We start from the raw sequence: 21970 nt of genomic DNA, 5'->3' as shown, positions 1-21970 counted from the left end.
TTTGTGAGATACTGTAAATGTAGAAACTAGCTGCAGTGTTGCATAGGGCTAATTAAACTGCTTGGGATGTGCAGATATGTAATCAATGTAAAGAAAGTAAGCTTCCCTCTACATACAACTTGTGCATATATCTCAACGTAGGCTTAGGAACTTTACATTTCTGTTACATTGTTATATTACTAGTATTTAGGATTTACAGTAAATCTGACAGCTGTGAGAATCCCAAATTTAGAGCGACCTGTAGAGAAATCATTATACCGCTAGAGTAGTCACAAATCACAATATGGATGGAACTTAAGCCCCGTACACACGTACCGATTGTCGGCCGTAAATATTCGGCCGCTGAACGATCGGCCGATTGTCGGCTTGTTAGTATGATGCTTCCGACAACCGACAGCGACTTTTCGGCCGAACAAAATCGGGTGTGCAGGCTATAAAATTTTTGTTGGCCGTCACCAGAACGGCCGATTGTTCGCCAGTCAGTACAGAATTTGGCCGACAAACAGCAGATTAGCAAGACTGGGCATGCTCAGAAAAGAAAAAACACACGGAAAGTTAACCATCACATGACATCACTTCTGCAGTCGGCTGTTGTTGGCCGACAAAATTCGTGTGCAGTCACTTTTCAGCCGACAGGAAAGCACCGGACAAAAGACGGCCGATCGTTCGGCCGACATTCAGTACGTGTATACGGGGCTTTACACATAGATAGTGCCGCGGCTAGTGCAGGGTACAGAAATGGCTACCGCTGTACACTAGTGTTAGGGTCAACAACTTTTTGGTCCAAGAACAGCCGCATAGGATGGGGAGCTGTTACTATATAGTTAAACTAAGACATAATCTGTATGCTGAAACAGATACAGGTTTCCATTACTATTATGATCATTAAAATGTGTTCTTTATGGGCATTAAAGTTGTTTATGCAACAATATTGAGATATGCTGAACCCAAACTGAGTGTGGAGAATGGGGTAGTCATACCGAACACAGTGCCACCCTGACTTCTCAAAAATATAAAAGTCAGTAACAAAATCGATCAGGTATAAAACTCATGTCTGATTGTTAGGATTAATATATTTTAAAAAAAAAGTCAAATTTACAGCACAATTGACAGAAAGAAAGCTCAAGTTACATGGAAAGCAGAGAAGGTTCGATGCCAGACAGGGGGTCCAAAAACTTCTAGCCGCATCATAAACAGGACTTAGCAGAAGTCTGTAAGCTTCTTAACCTCTTAATGGAGTCTTTTCTAAATGTCCTGTTGTAAATAGTCTGCAGAATAGTTGGAGGAATAAACATCTGTCAGGTTGGAGTTAGTGACCTACACCAACATACAGAGGAACTGTCCAGAGTTAAAGTGGTTCTAAAGGCAGAAGGTTTTTTTATTACCTTAATGTGTTCTATGCATTAAGGCAAAAAACCTTCTGGGTGCAGCCCCCCCTTTTATACTTATATGAGCCCCACCTCGATACAGCGATGTGCATGAAAGCAGCGGCTCTCCTGGGTCTCTCTCTCTCTCCTTATTGGCTCACACATCTTTGGGAGCCATTGGTTCCTGCTGCTGTCAATCATAACCAGTGAGCCAATGAGGAGAGAACAGAGGGCAGGTGGCTTGGAAGTGAGCCTGCTCGAGTGCCTCATAGCAAGAGGCTTGCTATTGGGGGCACTCAGCAGGGAGGAGGAGCCAGGACCGCCGGTGGGGGACCCAAAAAAAAAAAAGGATCAGTGCTGCTCTGTGCAATATCATTGCACTGAGCAGGTAAGTATTACATGTTTGTTATTTTTTTTTAAAAAATACAACATTTAGTATCATTTTAAAGTAGAACTATAGGCAAAATGTTTTTTTCATTTGGGATAGAGTAAAGGGCCATACACACTATAAGATTTTCTGAAGACTTTTTCCTTCAGATTTACCTTTTCTATGTAGTGCAAGGGCCTGCCAGATTGCATACAAATTGAAAGTGTTTAGGTTTGACCTCATATTATATGGTTTTGGTAAATCTAAAGGAAAAAGTCTTCAGAAAATCTTATAGTGTGTATGGCCCATAAGGGAGGCTTATAACCCCTGCCAGATTTTTATTTTGCCATATGTATCCCATTGTGGAGAATTACCTTAACTCCTATCCCATTTGCTTCCCTGCGGCCAGTGCAAATTCCCCTCCTGCCCAACCCCTTATCCCAGCCCTGAATAGTAGTGTCTACTTCAGTGATTTCCAGCTTCCAGGGGGCTCCCACAAATATAGTGTATGCATAGGTATATTGGTCCAAGCTTTACCAATGTTACTGTGTAAAAGATGCCATATATAGAATTCTTCTTTAATTGCTTGCCTGGAAATCAACTTTAAGATAAACTATGTGAACTCTCTGACTCACATTGTTGTAATGTTTCCTGTATAATGTTAGCAACTGGTAAGAAGCTGCTTCATAAATCAAAAAACCTCAGGTGAATGCTTGCTTGCAGACAGTAACCACAAATTATTATTTATTCACTATAATTATAGATATACAACCAAACCTGTAATTTACTTTTACCACACATAAAACCAACCCCATGAAACTGTAACAAATAAAATGAAAATGTATCTTAAGCGAAACAAAAGAAATTCAATTATTTCCAGTGTATCTTCAAATATACAATGGAATATTGGCTCACCTATAAAGGTATTATCTTCTCCCCCATTTGGATGATGAACAGCCAGGAAAGAGAATAATTGGTACTCAATGGGCAGATAATTTCCAGTGTTTTAGAATGTCACTGTATACAATAATGGACAATTCTAAAACTTGGAAAAGTTTCAATGATCACTTTGTCATCACAATCAAGACTCAAATCTGCTGCATTGCTAGCTGTTAGGTGGCTCAGTTATAAAAGTAAAGACATTGGTGGGGTATATAGGGAGCCACAACCTCCTAGGTTCATGCTGTGAAAAAGTATTCAGTTTATTCTGGCACTGAGATCTCGGTGCTTGTTGTATCTGTGCAATCTACACACTATCTGCTCAGAGGTTCATGGTTCACAACAATGTGTGTGTAATAAAATGGTGGCAATTGCTATGTTTGAAGTGACACTAAAATCAGTTTTTAAAAAAACGCTACTTAACCACTTTAGCCCCGGAAGGATTTGCCCCCATAATAACCAGGCCCTATTTTGTGATTCGGCACTGCGTTACTTTAACGGACAATTGCGCGGTCGTGCAACACTGTACCAAAACTAAATTTACGTCCTTTTTTTTACCATAAATAGAGCTTTCTTTTGGTGGTATTTTATCACCTATGTGATTTTTATTTTTTGCGCTATAAACAAAGAAATAGCAACAATTTTTGAAAAAAAAAAAAACAATATTTTTCACATTCTGCTATATGACATTCTAAAAAAAAACAATTAAAAAATCTAATTTTTTTTAACATTTTAGGCCAATTTGTTTTTTGCTACATATTTTTGGTAGAAAAAATCAGCGTATTTTGATTGGTTTGCGCAAACGTTATTGCATCTACTAACTACGGGAAAGATTTATGTCATTTTTATTGTTTTTTTTTTTACTAGTAATGGCGGCGAGCTGCGATTTTTGGGGGGACTGTGACATTGCAGCGGACATATCGGACCCCTAAGTGACATTTTTGACACTTTTGGGGGGACCAGTGACATTACTACAGTAATCAGTGCTAAAAATATGCACTGTTACTGTAATAACGGCACTGGCAGAGAAGGGGTCAATACTGGGGGTGATCAAGGGATTAAATGTATGTCTAATGCTTACTGACTTGGGTGTGTGTGTGTGTGTGGGGGGGGGGGGAGGTTCTGTTACAGGCACAGAGATCACAGTTTCAGCATAGCTGAATTTGTCCCTGCCTGTCAGTGAGAAGATCCTCCTGCTTTGTTTACATAAGCAGGCGGGTCTTCTAACCGTTTACCGGACGATCGTGGCAATCGCTGCCTCTGCTCCCGAGGCCCGACACAGCGGGAGCTCGCCTCCGGCAAATCCCCTTCCACCCCAGCCACGTAGTACTATGTGACTGGACCCAGGGGAGCAGCAGTAATACTACTGTGGGCAGTCGGCAAGTGGTTAAGTCAGTATTCTTAACCCCAAAAATTCCCTTCTATGACTCTCAACTTCCTTCAAAACTCAAAATTCCTTTTTTTTTGTTTTTGCCTAGATCTGATTTCCATGTTAGTGGTTACGTTCATTCTCCATGGTTCCACTGTAAGTAGTAATGTAGCAACCCTCTCTTGCTTGCTCCAGATATGAATGACTGCAACTATTGTGCACTGCTCATTCCAAACAAATGGAAGTTAGGGGGAAAAGGAGAGATAAAATAGCTTGCATATGACTTTACAAGGCGGAACACATTACATTTTTCATGAAAAATGGATTAAAGTAGTGGATGTGAATTATTCTTGGTGAATATGGATAATGTTTAGTGTCACTTCATTGCAGAACTCTAGGCAAACTGAAAAAAGTTACCGCCAATGATGTGTATCCGAAGTCTAGAATCACTGACTTGTCTTTTAAATCTACACTTTCCTGCAGCTGGATAGTATAGCTCATTATATACTTCTATCCCTCTTTGGGTATAACAGCTATGGCTCTCATATATGGAAACTGCCAAACCTCCTCTCCTCTTGCCCAAGCACAGAATGCCTTGTATTCTGTGGACCAAAAACTGCGTGATAATGTTGTAACAGTAATTCAAAATATGTAGTTACTAAAAATGTACTTTACTTTTCTTTAAACCATATCAGGATGTTACATTGCCTGTACCATGTGTGGATTATATTTAAAAGTCAAACTTCAGTATATATAAAATTTAACAAATGCAGCTCAGTATTCAATAATACTTCAATGAATGTATTTTTTTTTGAGTGCAAGCAGTGTTAGTACCTGAATTGAACTTGGTATCAACCTCTTACAGTCTACTGTCTACCTTGGATTGCGCTACCCGCTCCGTGAAGACGTCATTACGACGAAACTAGTTGGGCGTGACTAGGACGTTGGGAGACACTGCGCATGTCAATCTCTGTCTGACTGCTGAGGATGCAGCAGCCGGGGACGGAGAAGGATTACTTACACATAGTGTACCTACATTGTTTCTATGTAATTGCAACCACACCAGATTCCTTAGTGTCATTTACCAAATGTAAGTGATCGTTTTATTTAATAAAACATTTTTTTATACCGTACGGAATCACGCTGTGTGGGCTTTTTACTTTCTTCTGTACATATGGTATACCCCAGTCTGAGATCATATGGATGTCTGTCTGAGGAGGATTCAGTGAAGTGGGACATAAATTTATACATTCTAAAAGCTTCACTGCTGGTTTATAACTTTACCAGCCATTCCATCCGGTGAGTTTGTTTGGGGAGACTGGTGGACGTAGCACAAAGGGTGCTTCACAGTGCACATTGGCTTTGAAGAGTGATCACAGCTGACATTTCCTGCACATTATTTCTATTGCACCTATTGAACTCTTTTCTTGGGACTTTTTTATTAATGATTTCTAATTATATATTTAAGGTTTTATTTGTATGATTAGGCATAAAGGCATGATTAATAACTTGTTTCAGCAAGTTTACATTAATATTAAAGGATTGTTAGTAACTTGATTAAGGGCTCTTTCACACGGGTGTTCCGTATGTCCGTATATCACCCCATCCGTTTGCGGGTGATATACGGACATAATGCATGTAAATGGGATTGCGGATGTCAGCGGATGACCATCCGCTGACATCCGATTTGTGTCCTTTCAGTTCTGTTCCGTCTTTTGGAACGGAACAGAACCCTATTTTTCTTCTGTTAAAAAAAACAGAACGGATGCAAAATTGGATGTCAGCGGTGTCATCCGCTGACATCCGCAATCCCCATAGACATACATTATGTCCGTATATCATCCGCAAACAAATGGGATGATATGCGGACATACGGAGCGGATGACACAAGTGTCATCCGTGTCCGTGAAAAATAAAGTGCCGCAGCGGAAGAAGAAATCGGAACGGCCGTGTGAAAGAGCCCTTAGTGTGTCCATGCACTGTCACACAGTATTTCTGGAACCTGTTAGCACATATTGGAGCACAATTATTAGCACAGTTTGCACATTTAATTCAAGATATGTGTATGTTGTCACCATTTAGGATGATCACACACACATAAGATGTGTATATCTTATTTATTTAATTAGCACGTGCACTTTTGTATTCAATATTTATTACTACATTGATTAGGTCACTCTGTGCCCCAGTACAGTACTCCTAGGTCAGTCAGGGGGATAGACTCACTTGAGAGAGGGGGAATTATACTGGGGAACAGATTGACCGTGGGGGGGACTGTACTAAGGGACAAGACTGTCAGTCTTTCCCCCATTACAGTTCCCCTGGGTCAGTCTGAGTGACCTTGAAGGATTGTACTGGGAGACAAGTTAACCTGGAGGGATTATATTGGAATACAGACTGATCTAGGGGCAATTATACTGGGGCAAAGGTTAACCTAGGTAGGAAAGATTATACTTTCCTACAGATAGACTGACCTGGGGGGGTAGATTTGTACTGGGGGACAGACTGACCAGGGGTGAAGGAGGAAGGATTATATTGGGGAACAGACTGACCTGGGGGGAGGATTATATTGGGGGCAGACTAACCTAGGGGGATTATACTGGGGGGACAGATTGATCTGGAGGGGGGCAAGGATTATACTGCAGCACAGACTGAGCTGGGGGGGATTATACTTGGGGGAATTGTTTTATTTAACCATGCCCAATAAGCCCCTCCCATTGTTAACATAATTTGGCCACACCCACTGCTTTCTGCGGTGCATTGTTCTAATTGGTGTGCCCAAAGGTGCCCCAGGTCTTTTGCCAATCCTAGCAACACCTCTGGCACATTGAAAACCATGCCCACGCTTTACTTCGGCATACTATGCACACTACTTTATTTTTTTAAACAATGAGCCGCAACTTATGATCTTGTGCACAGGCCCACTGATTTCATAAAACACCCTTGTGGAGGTCTCTACTGTGTGTGTGTGTGTGTGTGGGGGGGGGGGTCTGTACTAAGGTTTCTGTGCTGGGGGGAGTAGTATCTGTATTGAGGGGTCTGTATTGGGGAAAAAGGGCATACTTCTATGGTGGGGGTGGCGTGAAAAAATGATTGGTCCAAGGTGCCAGATATCCTAGGTATACCACTGAAAAGGAACCGATCAGTTCATGTACTGACAGGCTGATAGGAGGGGAAAGTAGAGTGACAGATGCATGAGCTGATCATTATGTTGCTTCTCCTTTCACTGTGTAAATCTCAGGACTAGATAGATAGAATCACAGATATTTGCATTATGTCTATATATTTCACTGTTTGAAGTTCAACTTTAATGTTTTCCTCCCAAAAAGTATTATTGAACAAGTTTACAAAAAAAAAACACAAGACAAATGACGCTTAAAAAACTTTATTTAAGGCTACTAGTTAATATTCCGAAAGCTTAGCACTTGTAATAAACATTTCAAACAGGGTTACCCTTTTTCTAAGACACGACTGATTGGAGTAAATTCTATATACAGTTCATTTTCATAGAAAAATAAGGTATATATTTTAATTTAAACAAGTTATATTTTTTCTATTTTTTTTAATAACTTTTTTAAATAAGTGGGCGTGAGAATGGCACTTTTGGATTTAAGCCCTCATCATTCACGGCGGATCGGCAAAGCTTGTTTTATTTTGCAGTGCAAATCCATACGTGAAGGAAAGCATTAAACCTGTTACTGTAGATACACATTTATAAGCAGAATCTTCTCTTTGTGGAATTCCCCCAACAAGAAAACACTACTGGAAATTTCATTTACTTTGCATGCAAAGCTATACTGTATGGCTTTATGATACACCTGCTTGAATTTACAGAACACAAAGTCATCATTTTTCAAGTGACAGCCGCGTGAATCCTTGTTGAAGATCTTCTGTAATTCTATTGCTCATCCAGTAAATCCCTGAAAAGAAATTTAAAAATCTTGAGAATTGTTTATATTCAGTGTTTTAATCCCAGTTGCATGTTTTTTTGGTAAATTTATGGGTGTTTCTGGGATTGTGAGAGACCTTGGGCAACCCCAGGCACCCTGAAAGAAGCACTAATGCAGAGGTGGGGGGTGTGGTCACCTTGTGCTAATAGTGGGAGGGGATTAAAAAGGTATGAATAAGCAGAGTAAAGGTCTACTTGCACAAAAGCCATAGGGGTTGATTTGCTAAAGGTAAATAGACTGTGTTCTTTGCAAAGTGCAGTTGCATTCTGCAAGAACAGTTGCTCTGGAGCTTAGTAAATGAGCAGAGGCTCTGCTGAATTCCATCATCCAATCATGTACAAGCAAAAAAAAATTAAATTTTCCTTCCACATAATTGGGTATTCTTTGGAAAGTAAAGCTTTACTTTATTTACTAAGCTCTGGAACAACTGCACTTTGCAAAATGTGTTTGACTTTAGTAAATCAACCCCATAGTCTTTGTACCCACAAAATATGTGGGTTCACAATTGTTCAGTGCAGGGCACCGCATTCCTGTGCACATCACATGCGATGTTTGTAAGGTGATATTTGAGCCATACATTTTGTATGGCTCAAATTTTGTATGGCTCAAATTGCATCGTATCCACACCAAATCATGCAGGACACTTTTTTTTTTCTCTGCACATGAATTGCATTGCATGCGTGATTCTGACAATCACACTGCATTTTGAGAGTTGTTTCAGGGTGTCATTAATCTAACATTGACACCTGCAGCAGATCGCATGGATGCCACATTATTGCAATGGGGTGCGAGAAAGGCACAGGATTCTATGCGTTTCCTGCATCGCATCAGTGTGAACCTAGACTAAATGTATAATACAGCATAAAAAGTGCATAATTCAGGAGTATGTAATGGGGTGGGTCAGTTGTACATAATACAGAGTCTGGGGGTTAGGATAATGTAATGTACAACATTCAGGGGTTATCATACAAACTGTAGTGGTTAATGGTATGTAATGCACAGATGCAGGGGTCACGGTCATGTAACACACATGATACAAGAATATGTAACACACAGAGTGTGGGAGTCAGTAGTATATAATGCACAGAGAGACTGGGTCAATACTGTATGTGAAGGACACAGTGTAGGTTTCAGTACTATAAAATGCACAAAGTACAGGGGTTAGGAATATGAAATACACAGTACAGGGGTTAGGAGTATGTATTGTAGAGTGCAGGGGACAGAAGTATGTAATGTACAGCGTACAGGAGTATATATATCTCTCCCCGCAAGCACTAATCCACCACTCCCTAACAAAACCACCCCCTTACTTATCCAAACAAAGCCCCAGCATAAATCGTCATCCTCCCAAGCAAAATTCTTCCTCTTTAGGAAAACCCCCTCTTTGTCCCTTCAGTAGGGGGAATGTTGTCTGACTGATTAAAATTAATAATTTTCAATCTAAAGTGTATGTTAACCCTAACAATGGACTTCTGGTATTTGCTCGCCTTTGGTCAGTTAAATAAGCCATTGAAAGTGCTTTATTAAATCTGTTTGATAAGTGCGAGTAAATCCTGCCAGAACTCTTGTAAGTTGATGACTTCCTTCCTTGCTTTCTGCCTCCGCTAACAGTCAGCACATTATTATTTGCTGCATAGTTCCTGCTCTGTCTGTGACACCTGCCCTCTTTTATGAAGGAGTGGCGAGGGGAAGATGTTCTTTAGTACCAACACACCTTCTTCTTAGGGTGACAACGCTGCTCTTTAGCAGATACAGTATTGTGAGTATGGGTTATCCCCCTAAAATAGGAAGCGTGTTACTGGTAGGATCATACAGTGAAAATAGGGTAATAAAAGCCTGAAAAAAGCAATGCAGCAACTACATTTGGTAATCTGCAGTATATTAAATCTTTGTTCTTTGGTTTAGATACACATTAAAGCAAATCTAGAAGAAGAGATTATGTAGGCTGTAAGCCAACATACTGCCAAGATCAGATCATCAGGTCAGTACTGAAGCAAGAGACAACCAGCCAACTATTCTTAGAGAGAGGTCAACAATGGTGGCTCCTTGTAATATTCCCTAGTACAAGTTTACTTTTAATGTTTCCATTTTATTCAGTATAAACTGATTCATAAGTAGGCACATTGCATCATAATATCTAATGGTATAAATAGATGTACCTTTCTTTAACAGGGGTGTTAATTATCCAGTCCAAAAACTCTTGAGCAGCCTTTATATCGAGGGCTTTGTTGAAGTCACTGGTAAAACTGCCATCAGCATGTCGTCTGTCCATCTCTTCTGCTGAAAGATCTGGGAAACTTTATTTGGAGAAAAAAGATAATTAATGTATTGGATCCTATTATAAAGCCAGCACGTATTTCTGAGCAATTAACTACTATCAAAGGCAACATAACAAAAAAAAAATTCAGGTAATATAGGTTCGTGTGTTTTATTTTTATTACTTTAAACATTCATTTTACATGAATATTAGACTTTCTGTACTAAGTCTGAATATCAAATATGTAAATACACAGTATGTGAACAGTTTGTGAACTACTTCTAAATCATTTCAAAAGTATTCTGTAGAGCCACTGATTGTGTGAGTCAGGCAAACCCACCAAGAGATGTCCTGGACCTTCTTGCAGAATAGACTAAAGGTAAGCAACAGAGTCTGGTCCAGGATCAGCCCAAGGCAGTGGTTAAACAATGAAGGAGCAGCTGCAAACTGATGATATCATCCCATGATCTCCAATTTTCTAAGTCTGTTCATATTCAGCCCTGTGAAAAGCACTAGAGTCCTGACTGACTTTGAGTGTTGCCTGTCCCTCCCCTAATCCGAGTGCTGCTGTGCAAGTCCAGGAGGCTGGATTCAAGGCCAGGTACGGTATGCACACTCTCTCTTTAAAAATACATTTATTTTTTCTGAATTATATGGTAATTAAATGATGGTCATTTTTAACAGATCTGCTCTGTCAGTGTGCATGCTAACCACCCTAGTTACGGAGCTACCTACTATTGAGCAAGGAAATCAACAGGAACTCATACGTTCCGAGTCTTAAAACTTTCTCTGTAAATAATATCAATATATTTATATCAATATCAATATATTTAAACACCTTTAAGGGATTGAAAGTGATTTTTTTTAAAATAACAAACATGGTATACTTCTCTGCTTTGTGCAATGGTTTTGCACAAAGCAACCCTGATCCTCCTCTTCTGGAGGTGCTTGCCAGCGCTCCTGTCCAATGCTCCCATAGCAAGCCCTTTGCTATGGGGGGACTTAGGTAGGCTCACTCCAGAGCCACATTGTGTGTCCATTGACACACACACCCAGCACAGCTTAGCCCCCCCAACTCTCTTTTCTTACAGACTGTGATTGACAGAAGCAGAAGCCAATTGCCTTTATGGCCAGTGAGGAGAGAGAGCGAAGAAAGAGCTTCTTGGACACATCGCTGGACCAAAATCAGGCTCAGGTAAGTATTTAGGGGGGGCTTAATACAGAGGGTGCATTAATGTAAAATAAAAAGACTTTACAGCCACTTTAAGAGTTTATTGCAAAGTTTTTTATTAGATATTTTCCAGTTTTACAACAAATTTTCCAGATTTGTTGTAATGAATAATTGAAGGGCAGTGGACGGGTTAAAATACTTGCCTTCAATACGTTTACTCGAGGCCTAGTCAAATGATCATTTGCCTTAGTCTTGGGCCACATACTTTGTGCAAAAGGGTAGAAATAGCCAAACTTGACCCTCATCCTACCATTCAAGAGATCACATGACCTGATGTTGGTATATGGGGAGTACATGAAAGAAAAGTATTTTAACATTTCAAATGCTATTTTGTATCCATCCCAGTAACATTATTCACATAGCGTTATGTTATTATTTAAGTAAAGGTCAAATTTAACCACTTTAGCCCCAGCCCTATTTCGGACACTTTTTGTTCACAAGTTAAAACCAGTATTTTTTCCTAGAAAACTACTTAGAACCCCCAAACATTATATATATTTTTTTAGCAAAGACTCTGGAGAATAAAATGTCGGTCATTGCAAAATTTTTTGTCACGCGGTATTTGCGCAGCGGTCTTTAAAACGCCATTTTTTTGGAAAAAATTTGAAAAATCACATTTCACTGCATTTAAAAAATACTAAACAGTAAAGTTAGCCCATTTTTTTTGTATATTGTGAAAGATGATGTCACGCCGAGTAAATAGATACCAAACATGTTACGGTTTAAAATTGCGCCCCCCCGTGGGATGGCGACAAACTACGGTCAATAGAGATCTCAATCTGCGACGCTTTAAATTTATTTAACGGTTACCAGTTTAGAGTTAGAGTGTAGCTCTTTTTTTTTAATTATTGCCCACGCTCTGGCGATCGCGGCGATACCTCACATGTGTGGTTTGAACAGCGATTTCATTTGCGGCTCGACTTGCGTATACGTTTTTTTTTGTGCGCGAGCTAACGGTGACGGGGACGGCTAAATTTTTTTTTTTTTTTTTTTCCTATTTATTTTTTCTTTTTTTTTAAACTTTATTACAGGTTTTTTAAAAAAAAAAAAATCTGATCACTTTTATTGCTGTCACAAGCAATGTAAACATCCCTTGTGACAGCAATATGTCGTGACAGGTACACTTTATGGAGGGATCGAGGGTCTAAAAGACCCTAGACCCCTCCACTACACTTCCCTGTATGCAAAACGCCGAAAACGGCATTTTTGCATACAGCCGTTTTTCAAATCTGCCGCCTTTTGCAGCACAGTAACCCGGACGTGACGTCATGGACGCCGCCTCCGGGTTACGTCATCGGAGACCCGATCGATGCCGTTTCCGGCATTCATCGGGACTCCATCCAGCCGGCGGACGTGCCGGCTGGGTGCTCGGGGCTCCCGGTGGGACGGTAGCCCCGAGCAAAGCCGCGGAAGGCGGCGGGAGGGGGGGGACGTCCCCTCCCGCCCCCCCGGGTAACGATCGAGCGGCTCCCGAGCCGCATCGATCGTTACCGACGGAAAGCCGACCGTCGGCTTCAAACAACGGTACCGGGATGATGCCTCTAGCTAGAGGCATCATCCCGGTATAACCACTCAAAGTCAGCCGACGTAGAGGTTACGTGACTGGTAGTAAAGTGGTTAAAAAGGTTTTATATTGGGAGCCGCATTTTATGGAAACTTGTACATATATTTTACAATTCTTTTTAACACCTATTGGATCAAAGTTATTGGATCAAAATGTATTTTAGTTTTGTATTGTATTTAAATATATATAGGGTGATACATATTATTCTTGGTAATTATCACCTCCAACCAACACAGGCTTCCTAAGACTATTTTTTGGATATTCTATGTACAGTATTATGCAAGTAACAACTAACTTAATGTGCTTATTATCTTCCTATGTATATTTTTTAGGAGCCAAAAGGCTCTGACATAATTATTTCTCAGTGTAATTTGTATTATCAAAGTGAAAAATGTAAAATTGGAAAAAAGCATAAAAATCAGTTTCCATATGTAAATCCTTACTTTCTTTTTGGTCTTCCTTTAATTAGCCAATCGACAAATTCTTTGGCTGCTTTCTCCTCCAAGTAGCTGCTCATATCACTAGTGAAGGTTCCTTCTGCGTGTCTTGATAATCTCCTAGACAATGAAAAAGTCTTTTGAATTTGGGATGCTTTTAATTATTCATCACAATATCATGATTTATTAAAGTGTAGACCTACTTTTTGTAGTTTTGGATAAAGTAGGGAAGTATTATACACATAATATGATTTTATTCCTGTCTGTGTCTCCCCTAGGTAGATTCACCCTCTCGATAATTGTACTGTGACCATTGTCTAGATAAAAGTCATGTAAAAAAAATGTAAAAAGAGGCGTGAAAAACAAGTTCCATGAAGCCCATGGGGAGCCCTTGTTCCAAGACACTGGGGACAAAGAAGAAGTACACTCAATTTGTTGAGATTTTTTTTCATTTTCTCTTGGTTCTCCAAAACAGAAAGTGACGAGAAATCTTGCCAATAGGATAGAGACATCAAATAATAAACTGACAGGGTTTTAACCCTTCCCCACTTTCAAAAACTATACATTACACTTTATTTGTAATGCAGGATGCTGAATGGTGAAATGTTAGATATGTAAAAGTTCCTCAGTAAAAAAAATTGTGTAAATTAAAACTGGTAAAAAGGCCATCTTTCCATAAGTCCATGAGTCCATAACTCAATTTAGAAATTTTAGTGGATGTCTTCAGCAATGAGAAGGTGGTATTTTGTAAAACAAATCACTTTGGTAGAATATTGTGTGGGTTTGTAAGATCTGGGATCTGTCATCTTTTGTCGGAGGTGAGAATGATTCTGTAGAGTTTATTCAATAATCATTAATTATTTAAGAATAATTGCCAAATTCCCAAAACATTTCAAGCATCATCTGTGATTTGCCATATATTTACTTATAATGTAAATGAGTCACAGCCATGGTCACATGAAGAAAACGTTGCATAACTAGAAGGGATCTTCAGTAAATTTTGTCAAAATGATCAGTAGATCAAGAGATATAGGAAGGTAAAGTTATGTGCAAATCTATACTCAAGCTTGGCCCTATGTCATCTGCCTTTTGAGAACCCCTATTGGTGCTTTGAAGGATGGCCTCATTGAGTGATAGGAAATCTCACAAGGTGGGAAGGAAAAATGGGCAGTTGACTCTTATTGGAAAGGTCAAGATTTGCATTCAACTTCAGCTACCTATCTATTTAGATCTACTGTTTACTTTGGAAAGCAGTTTTTCAATGAACATAACTTTTGTTGAGCAACTTTAACATCAAATGCTGAGCTTGCATTGCCCAAGTTTTCTGATAAGATTATATTATAAAGCCAACAAGTTTTAAGTATTATCCTAACAAATCTATTTGCATCACTTAAGCACAGTTCCACTTATATGTTTTTTTTTATTATTAATTATTTTTTTCAAGTGAAAATAATCCAAGATAGACCGCTGAAGAAAAATATATTAGAAGGTGAATTCTGTAGATCATTGAAATGGTTGGCAAAAGTGGACTTTTTTCTGTTTCAGGGAACAGCTTAGATAAAAGCAAATGCAAAACTTTACAACATTAACTTATAAATTCTAATCTAATCAGTGCTAAATTATTTTGTTTGTTAATGATTTATATTTTCTCTTTCATTCAGTATCTTGTGTTTTAAATTAGCCAACTGGCTTCATTACAAAAGTTGATATAAAAATAGCAAAGGAAGCAAACTATTAGAAGTTTCTTTCCCATTTAATAAGACCAGGATTCTCTATAAAACAAAATAAGTGTACTGTAGCCAAAAAAAGGCTGATAATGAAATAGATTAAATACTTTTTAAGTATAAAAAGTTTCATTTAGGAAAATAACTTTTTGGTGTCCTTACTGTTTCTTTGGTTTTCCTTTTATCAACCAGTCAATAAATTCTTTGGCTGCTTTTTCTTCCAAGAACTGGGTTACATCATTGGTATATGTGCCTTCTGCGTGCCTCTCAAATTGAACATTGCGCTTTGATATTCCTCTAGAAAGACAAATTTAACAATTAAATGCAATTATTTATAGACTTTTAATCTAAAACAGTGTTTCCCAAAGTGTGGGTCATGTACCACTTATGATATGTAGTAAACATGCAGGTGGTCCCCCAACAAGCAACCTTGTGGGAGAGCATATGTTGAAATCAGTTATAGCTGCCAATATTTCTTAGCCATAAATGTGAATTGTTTATGCTTCTTTGGATTTTGATTGGCTACTGGGTCTCTCCAATGGTGAAGCACTGACCAGATTTAAACAGAAAAAGTAATACATTTTGTTTGAAAAGTGAATTCTATTTTATTTATTTTTTTAAACATAGGTAGTATTTTGACACTCCAAATGTTGTGATGGTGGTACACAACTGACCAAAGTTTTGAAAAACACTGGTCTAGCATATTTATTGATCGCAAGACATAGGCCACTGCCATCAGCAGGCTGTATAGCTATTGCAGACAAAGACAAGGGTACGACAATTCAACAGGTACTGTTTAAAGGTTGAACTGGGCCTCTCTAACACATATTCTTTCTGCCTAATTCTTACATCTTTTATTTTTCCATTAATGAGATGTTTAATATGATGTTTATGAATTGTTGGATTAAATGGCAGAGAGGAAAGGAGAGGAGATTTTATTTTTTTTAATTGTGTATAAAATAGAATAGTGTTAATACCCCTGTCGGTATATTATTTTCTGCCTGTGTCCCATAGGGGAGATTTCCCTTCTTTCCTGTCCTGGATATGCAATAGGAAGTAAAAGGACAACTCTACGCCATAGTGAAATTCTTATCACTTCCTGTCTCAGTGACAGTGGTCAAGAGAGAGGGTGAATATTATTTTTGTATAAACTATGAAAGGGTAAAAACCTTTGAAATTTTTTCTATTATTATTTCTGTCTTTGTTTCTGCTGGGGAGATTCACCCTCACTATTGGTCCTGGTAACCATTGTCACCCCTAGAAAATGTGATGGGAAATCCAAAGATTTTGAATTGTTACAGCAACAGAAGAGTAAAACTTATTGGGAAAATTGTTCTGGATATCCCTTCACTTGGAAAGACCTCTACACACTTCCTGCTGTGTCTCTGGTATAGGATGTGAAGAGCAATCTTTCTAATGGGACAAAGACAAAATAAATAAAAAAAGGGGTCTTAATCATTTCCTATTCTATCCAAAAATAGAATATATAGAATAGAATATATAAGTGCATTTGCATAGCTTACAAATATGTATCAAGCATGCATGTTTCTTTTCTGCATCACAGATGATGTGTTCATTGACTAAAAGACTAAAAGAGGTTTTCATGATCCTGTTTTTGCAAGTTCTTTGTGCAAATAGGTACAATTATGAATAGTGAGGAAATGCTGCTTTGGGTCCGAAGGACTTTACCTACTTCTATGCACATTTGTTTAAGTCTGGAATGCTTAAGATTTATTTATCATCCTTTAACTCATATCTATTTGCTGGCAGACATGTTGCTCACACAATATAAATTCAGGTTTAAAAGGAGAAAAAAGTAAATTGATCAAACCACACAACCAAGGTTTGTGCTAAACAATGATGGTAAGGTTCAAAGGACACATGTAAAGCACTGACATAGGATCATAATAACAGAAAGGTTTGACTTAGGACACAGAATTGGAGGGGACCTATATTTTACCATCTAAAACAGAACGTTAAACTCTGTTGGCTCCATATTTCTTACCCGCTTCTTTTTGAGTTCATTAACCACTGGACAAAGTCTTGAGCCCGCCTGGAGTCTAGGTACTTGCTGTAATCACTAGTAAATGTGCCTTGTGAATGACGTTTAACTTCATTGTGGTGATCTGAATCATCTAGTGCTTCAGTCCTTGCAGCTTTGACTGATCTGCGTATACAATTTTTTAATTGATGATATAAGTATCTATCAAGAGGCTAGGGGGTTTTATTCTGAACTCTACACTTCTATAGCTAGCCTACATGATGAAACACAGGGTGGTGGCAAAACGGAGTCCTACATTAAAATTCTCTATCTCTGGTCAACCATGAATAAGAAAGAGCCTAGAAGACTTTATTTATTTTTTTTAATCCTGTTTGATCTCTTTTAGAATCTTGTGTTCTGATATATGAGAAACAAACAGATCTCTAACATCCTCATTAAAAAAATAGATTGTGGTTCACTGAACTTCAGATAAAGATTTGATTACTCAATTTTTCCCTACCGAGGACAATTTGGAAGTGATTAATAAACTGCATGCATTTCAATAACTTCTTGATAAAATTTAAATTATATCTTTTCTTAGTTTTGAATATAGCACAGACGTGTTAAAACCTTTGTGCTGTTGATTTTTGTGTGTTTTTTGTTGTCTTCAGGGTTGATTTAACAAAAGTAAATAGGCTGCTCACTTTGCAAGGAAAGCTTCCCTTAGCTTAGTGAATCAGGCAAAGCTATGCTGACTTCCATCACACAATCATGTGCAAGCAAAAATACTATTTTTTTTTTCCTTGCACATGCACAAAATTCACTAAGCTTTGGCTTCACTTTTCAAATAAATGCTCCCTATTTGCCTTTAGTAAATCGATCTCTATGTATGACTGTATGTATAAGATGTATACTTTGTCATAAATAGTGGTCACCAGGACAGTATGTAATGGGAAATCCAAGATTTTACAGTTGTCACCAGAAAGGGAATAGAGAGCAAATACTCTGAAAGAAACACCAAGTGCAAGGACATATCTCCAAATGTGGGATTTTTCCTCATTTTGGAGAGATATCCTCTCACATCCCGTTGTGCCTCTGAGACATGAAGTTTATCTATCCAAAACATAAAATAAGTAATGGCTTTAACAACAGCTTAAGAATAATTCATGAAAATATTAATTATAAAATTAACTATTAGGATAAAATAAGTAAGGAACGGTTTCAGACTGGTGAGCTTAGTCTGAATAATCTGTCTCTGCTTATTAAAAAAATTAACTTTTTATAAAATGTTATATCTAATAAATATTTAAAATATATACTATATTCTTGCCCTTTATTAAACAACAAAAACAAACCAAACTATATTATATTAAAAAGGTTTCCACCTCCTGACCCTATTACTATTACTTCAGACTCTTACATTAAAGGCTTAGTTTTAAATGATTTAGGATAAGGTTTCATGAGCGTTTTGACATCCTAAGCCTGATTTTCTAAAGAAGTTGAGAATTACTCAAAATATGGAGCAAACGGTCACTTCAATTAGCCAACAATGCAAGAAATACTTTTTTCCTTTTTTAACCTGCACACAACTGAATATTCATAGTAAATATGGATTTGATTTGCACATGATTAGAAAATGTAAGTAAAATTTCAATTCAAGGGATAATTCTCATCTTCTATAGTGAATCAGCCACACTGAGGACTTTTCTTAATAGAAAAAGTGCAACATGTATAACATGTGTCACTACTGTTGAGCTACATGAGCGTAGTAGAGTCTTAATACATTTAAAAAGGCATCATTCTTTTTCATGGGTGCATGGGATGTGCAAACACCTTCCAGTAAGGCATGAACCAACAAGAAAAGACTGATCCACTTTGAAGACATAGGGAGCTTCTTTTTTTTTTTTTACTGAGAAATTGTTAAAATACTTTGGACATGTTGAAGTGATACCATCTTCTTCACATACAAGTCACATATTGTAATTCTCAAAAACACTGTGTGGAAGCAAAGACATGTGGTTTATATAACCTTCCATGTTACAGGCACTTAAAATAATATGCCACAAGATATTCCCCCTTGCAATCCTTAAATGGACTTTTTCAGTTAGAACATATTTTCTCAAGTTAAAAGTGGCCATAAGAGATAAAATTAATTCTTAGGAAAAATAAACTGTAAATACAGTAAAGCGTGTCTTTATATGAGAAGGTTTTTGCTTGGGAATAAATACTGTAGTTAATTAAAACAAGACTTTATACACATTGTAAAGTTTTTTTTTCGTTTTTTATATTGGAATAGTTAACGTTGTCTGCACTTCCTGGTTTAAACACATAAAATAGTGGAATGAAGAAGTAGAGTGAAATGAATGAAGTAACAATAGGCGTAACAAACTTTCCTATTAATAGTAACATAATTTATCTTTTAATATTGTGCTACATTTAATTACATTGAAAAATAAACTTGTAATTCAAGAACTAGCTAAAAAAAGCCTACCCAAAAATTTTTAGGTATAGGTAAATATGATAGGCTTAATTAATTATCAGCTGTCATCTGTTTTGTTTTCTAACAGCTTTTAATTACATAAAAAAAACAATAAAAAAGTGTTGCGCATATTTGAAAGATCCCCAGTAATCTGCCACTTCAGTCATTCTCAGTGACCAATCAACATTGATATGGAAATTGATGCCTTTTAATTGATAATATGTTGGTTTACATCGGTTTCCATTACAATTTTGATGGCTTGCCTAAAGCTGGGAAACTATTGAACCCATAGGTGGGATATTGCTGTTGATTGCACAATTCTGTTGTAAGGCCAGCATAAAAGCAATGAGATCTATGCATCTGAATTTCCCACCATACTCCCCTAACAGCCAACACCTGGAGAAAGGGACTCTCTCTCAAATGTTATGAAGAATGTAACACGAATGCTGGGACTTCTCTTTTAAGACATCCCAGTGCTAGAATCCAAAGTGGAAGAAACCATGATGTGATTCAGCACTCCACATTCGCCAAAAAAACAAAATATGAACTTTGGGAGGATTAACCCTTTAGGTCTTTGACATTTAAGTACACCTTTGTCAGTTAGCACCTTGCAACAGTCATAGAAAAACTTCAGTCTACTTGGTTTAAGAAACAATACATTCCAGCATGATTTACTAGCCAGCAGGGGACCTATGGCTACTCAACAGCTTAGAGACCACTAATTACCCAAGTATCCAATATATTAATAAAAATACCCAACATAATTAAATGAACTTTAGTCAGTTTGATACATACCTGGACTTGTCCTCTGTTTCCTGGATAGGACTTTGGAAACTTCCTTGCAGTAACATAAAAAGAAGCCCCACCATATAATAAATGCTTTTCATGTTTTTTCTGCAACAGATTAAACAATAACAGTTTCCATCAGTTGTGCCAATAATCCATTATGTTGACAGCAATAAAACATTACCACAAAAAATGGAAAAACAAAATCTGGTCATATAAACTGTGTGGTTAAGTGAACTGAATGTTAAAGATTATGCCCATAGCAAAAAGTGTTTTCTTTGTCTTATGCACGCAATAATGTTTAGCTATTAAAATTAGAGGGCATGTATTATAGAAATATATGGATTAAAGTTAAACACTAGGAAGGGATAGACACCTTTAATCTTCAACAAGCTATGATGCAAATGAGTATGCCTAATATTCTGCAAGGACCAGGAAGCTGAATATCCAAACCTATTTGCATCTAGCTTATAGAAAAAAGTTTAGCCCAACTAACATAGAAAGAGAGGCAGTTAACTTGGTTCATTTCTATCAATAAATAATTATTGAAAAGGCTTTCTAATTTATAGTATTTTCATTATTTATATTGCATTAAATTCCTAATTTTGTAGGTGGCTGGATGAAATTTTCCATTATTTATTTTGGAGGTTTAAAAAATACTTCAAAGAACTAAATCCTTCAACCCTTAAAGCAGTTTGACTATGTATATATATATATATATATATATATATATATATAGCTAACTTAAAAATAAACTTACAGAAATACATCATTCCTTAAAACAGCAAATATATTTATGCAGTTGCACATATCTAGAAAATATATTTTGGTTTAAAAATCTGTAATGAAATACAATGAATTAGGTGAATTAAGAAAGATGAATTTAACATCTAAAATTCAAATTTAACAAAAAAAAATCTTAATTCAATATTCAAAGATTTAATAAACCAAACATAAATGTAACGTAATAAATGATTATAAACATATGTTAGGATTTCTTATTTAGATTATTTAATATTAAAAAAGATATGTGAAAAACTGTATAAAATAGTAAATAATGTAGAAAATAAAATGAAAAATAATTAAGCTTTCATAAAAACCTTCCGAGACAGTGGCCAGCTGTATGGCAGTCCACAGGACAATGCTCACCGTGAAATGGACTTCTGGAAATGGACAAAATGAAGCTCCTTCTGAAGATACTTTTCAGTCTTTTCTGATGATTCCAACTGCTTCTGCCACAAAGCATTTTATACTCTTTTCAGCTTCATTGAACATTGTGAGGATGCATTGTGTGCATTAATTCTGACACAGATGATCATGTGATTGCTGATGCTTTAAATGTTAAGATACAACTGACTTCTCTTTGTGTAATTTACACATTAGAGACGGCTGGCAAATCATCGTGAAACAATTGCACATGTACAAGTGCTTCCTTTTCAGGTGTAATGCAAGTACAGGTATAACGCTATGTCAGATGGCAGGGAACGTGAATTGTTCTTCACATAATCAACCCATGCAC

The 21970-nt window shown here is 37.4% G+C and overlaps 1 protein-coding gene across 1 annotated transcript; it reads right to left on the bottom strand.

The window, feature by feature from the left end:
• Nucleotides 1–7418: 7418 nt before the first annotated feature.
• On the bottom strand, nucleotides 7419–21698 carry GCG (glucagon). The gene is made up of 7 exons (XM_082260895.1): nucleotides 21601–21698; nucleotides 20461–20559; nucleotides 17211–17372; nucleotides 15368–15502; nucleotides 13488–13601; nucleotides 10152–10289; nucleotides 7419–7962 (listed from the first exon to the last, which is right to left on the bottom strand). Exons 2-7 carry the CDS (start codon nucleotides 20550–20552, stop codon nucleotides 7941–7943), a joined length of 663 nt encoding a protein of 220 aa, XP_082117021.1. The 5' UTR covers nucleotides 20553–20559; nucleotides 21601–21698; the 3' UTR covers nucleotides 7419–7940.
• Nucleotides 21699–21970: the final 272 nt, after the last annotated feature.

Source organism: Pelophylax lessonae, assembly GCF_965119305.1.
Source record: "Pelophylax lessonae genome assembly, chromosome: 6".
Lineage (NCBI taxonomy): Eukaryota > Metazoa > Chordata > Amphibia > Anura > Ranidae > Pelophylax > Pelophylax lessonae.
Note: the sequence above shows the minus strand (reverse complement) of the source record. Positions and strands in the feature narration are given on the sequence as shown.

Bases quoted from the DNA above. Each gene is read 5' to 3' on its own strand.
- GCG (XM_082260895.1), bottom strand. From the start codon at position 20,552: ATGAAAAGCATTTATTATATGGTGGGGCTTCTTTTTATGTTACTGCAA. The intron at 13,602-15,367 runs GTAAGGACACCA...TTCATTGTCTAG, and splicing joins AAAGGAAAACCAAAGAAACA to GAGATTATCAAGACACGCAG. The intron at 7,963-10,151 runs GTACATCTATTT...ATTTCTTTTCAG, and splicing joins AACACCCCTGTTAAAGAAAG to GGATTTACTGGATGAGCAAT.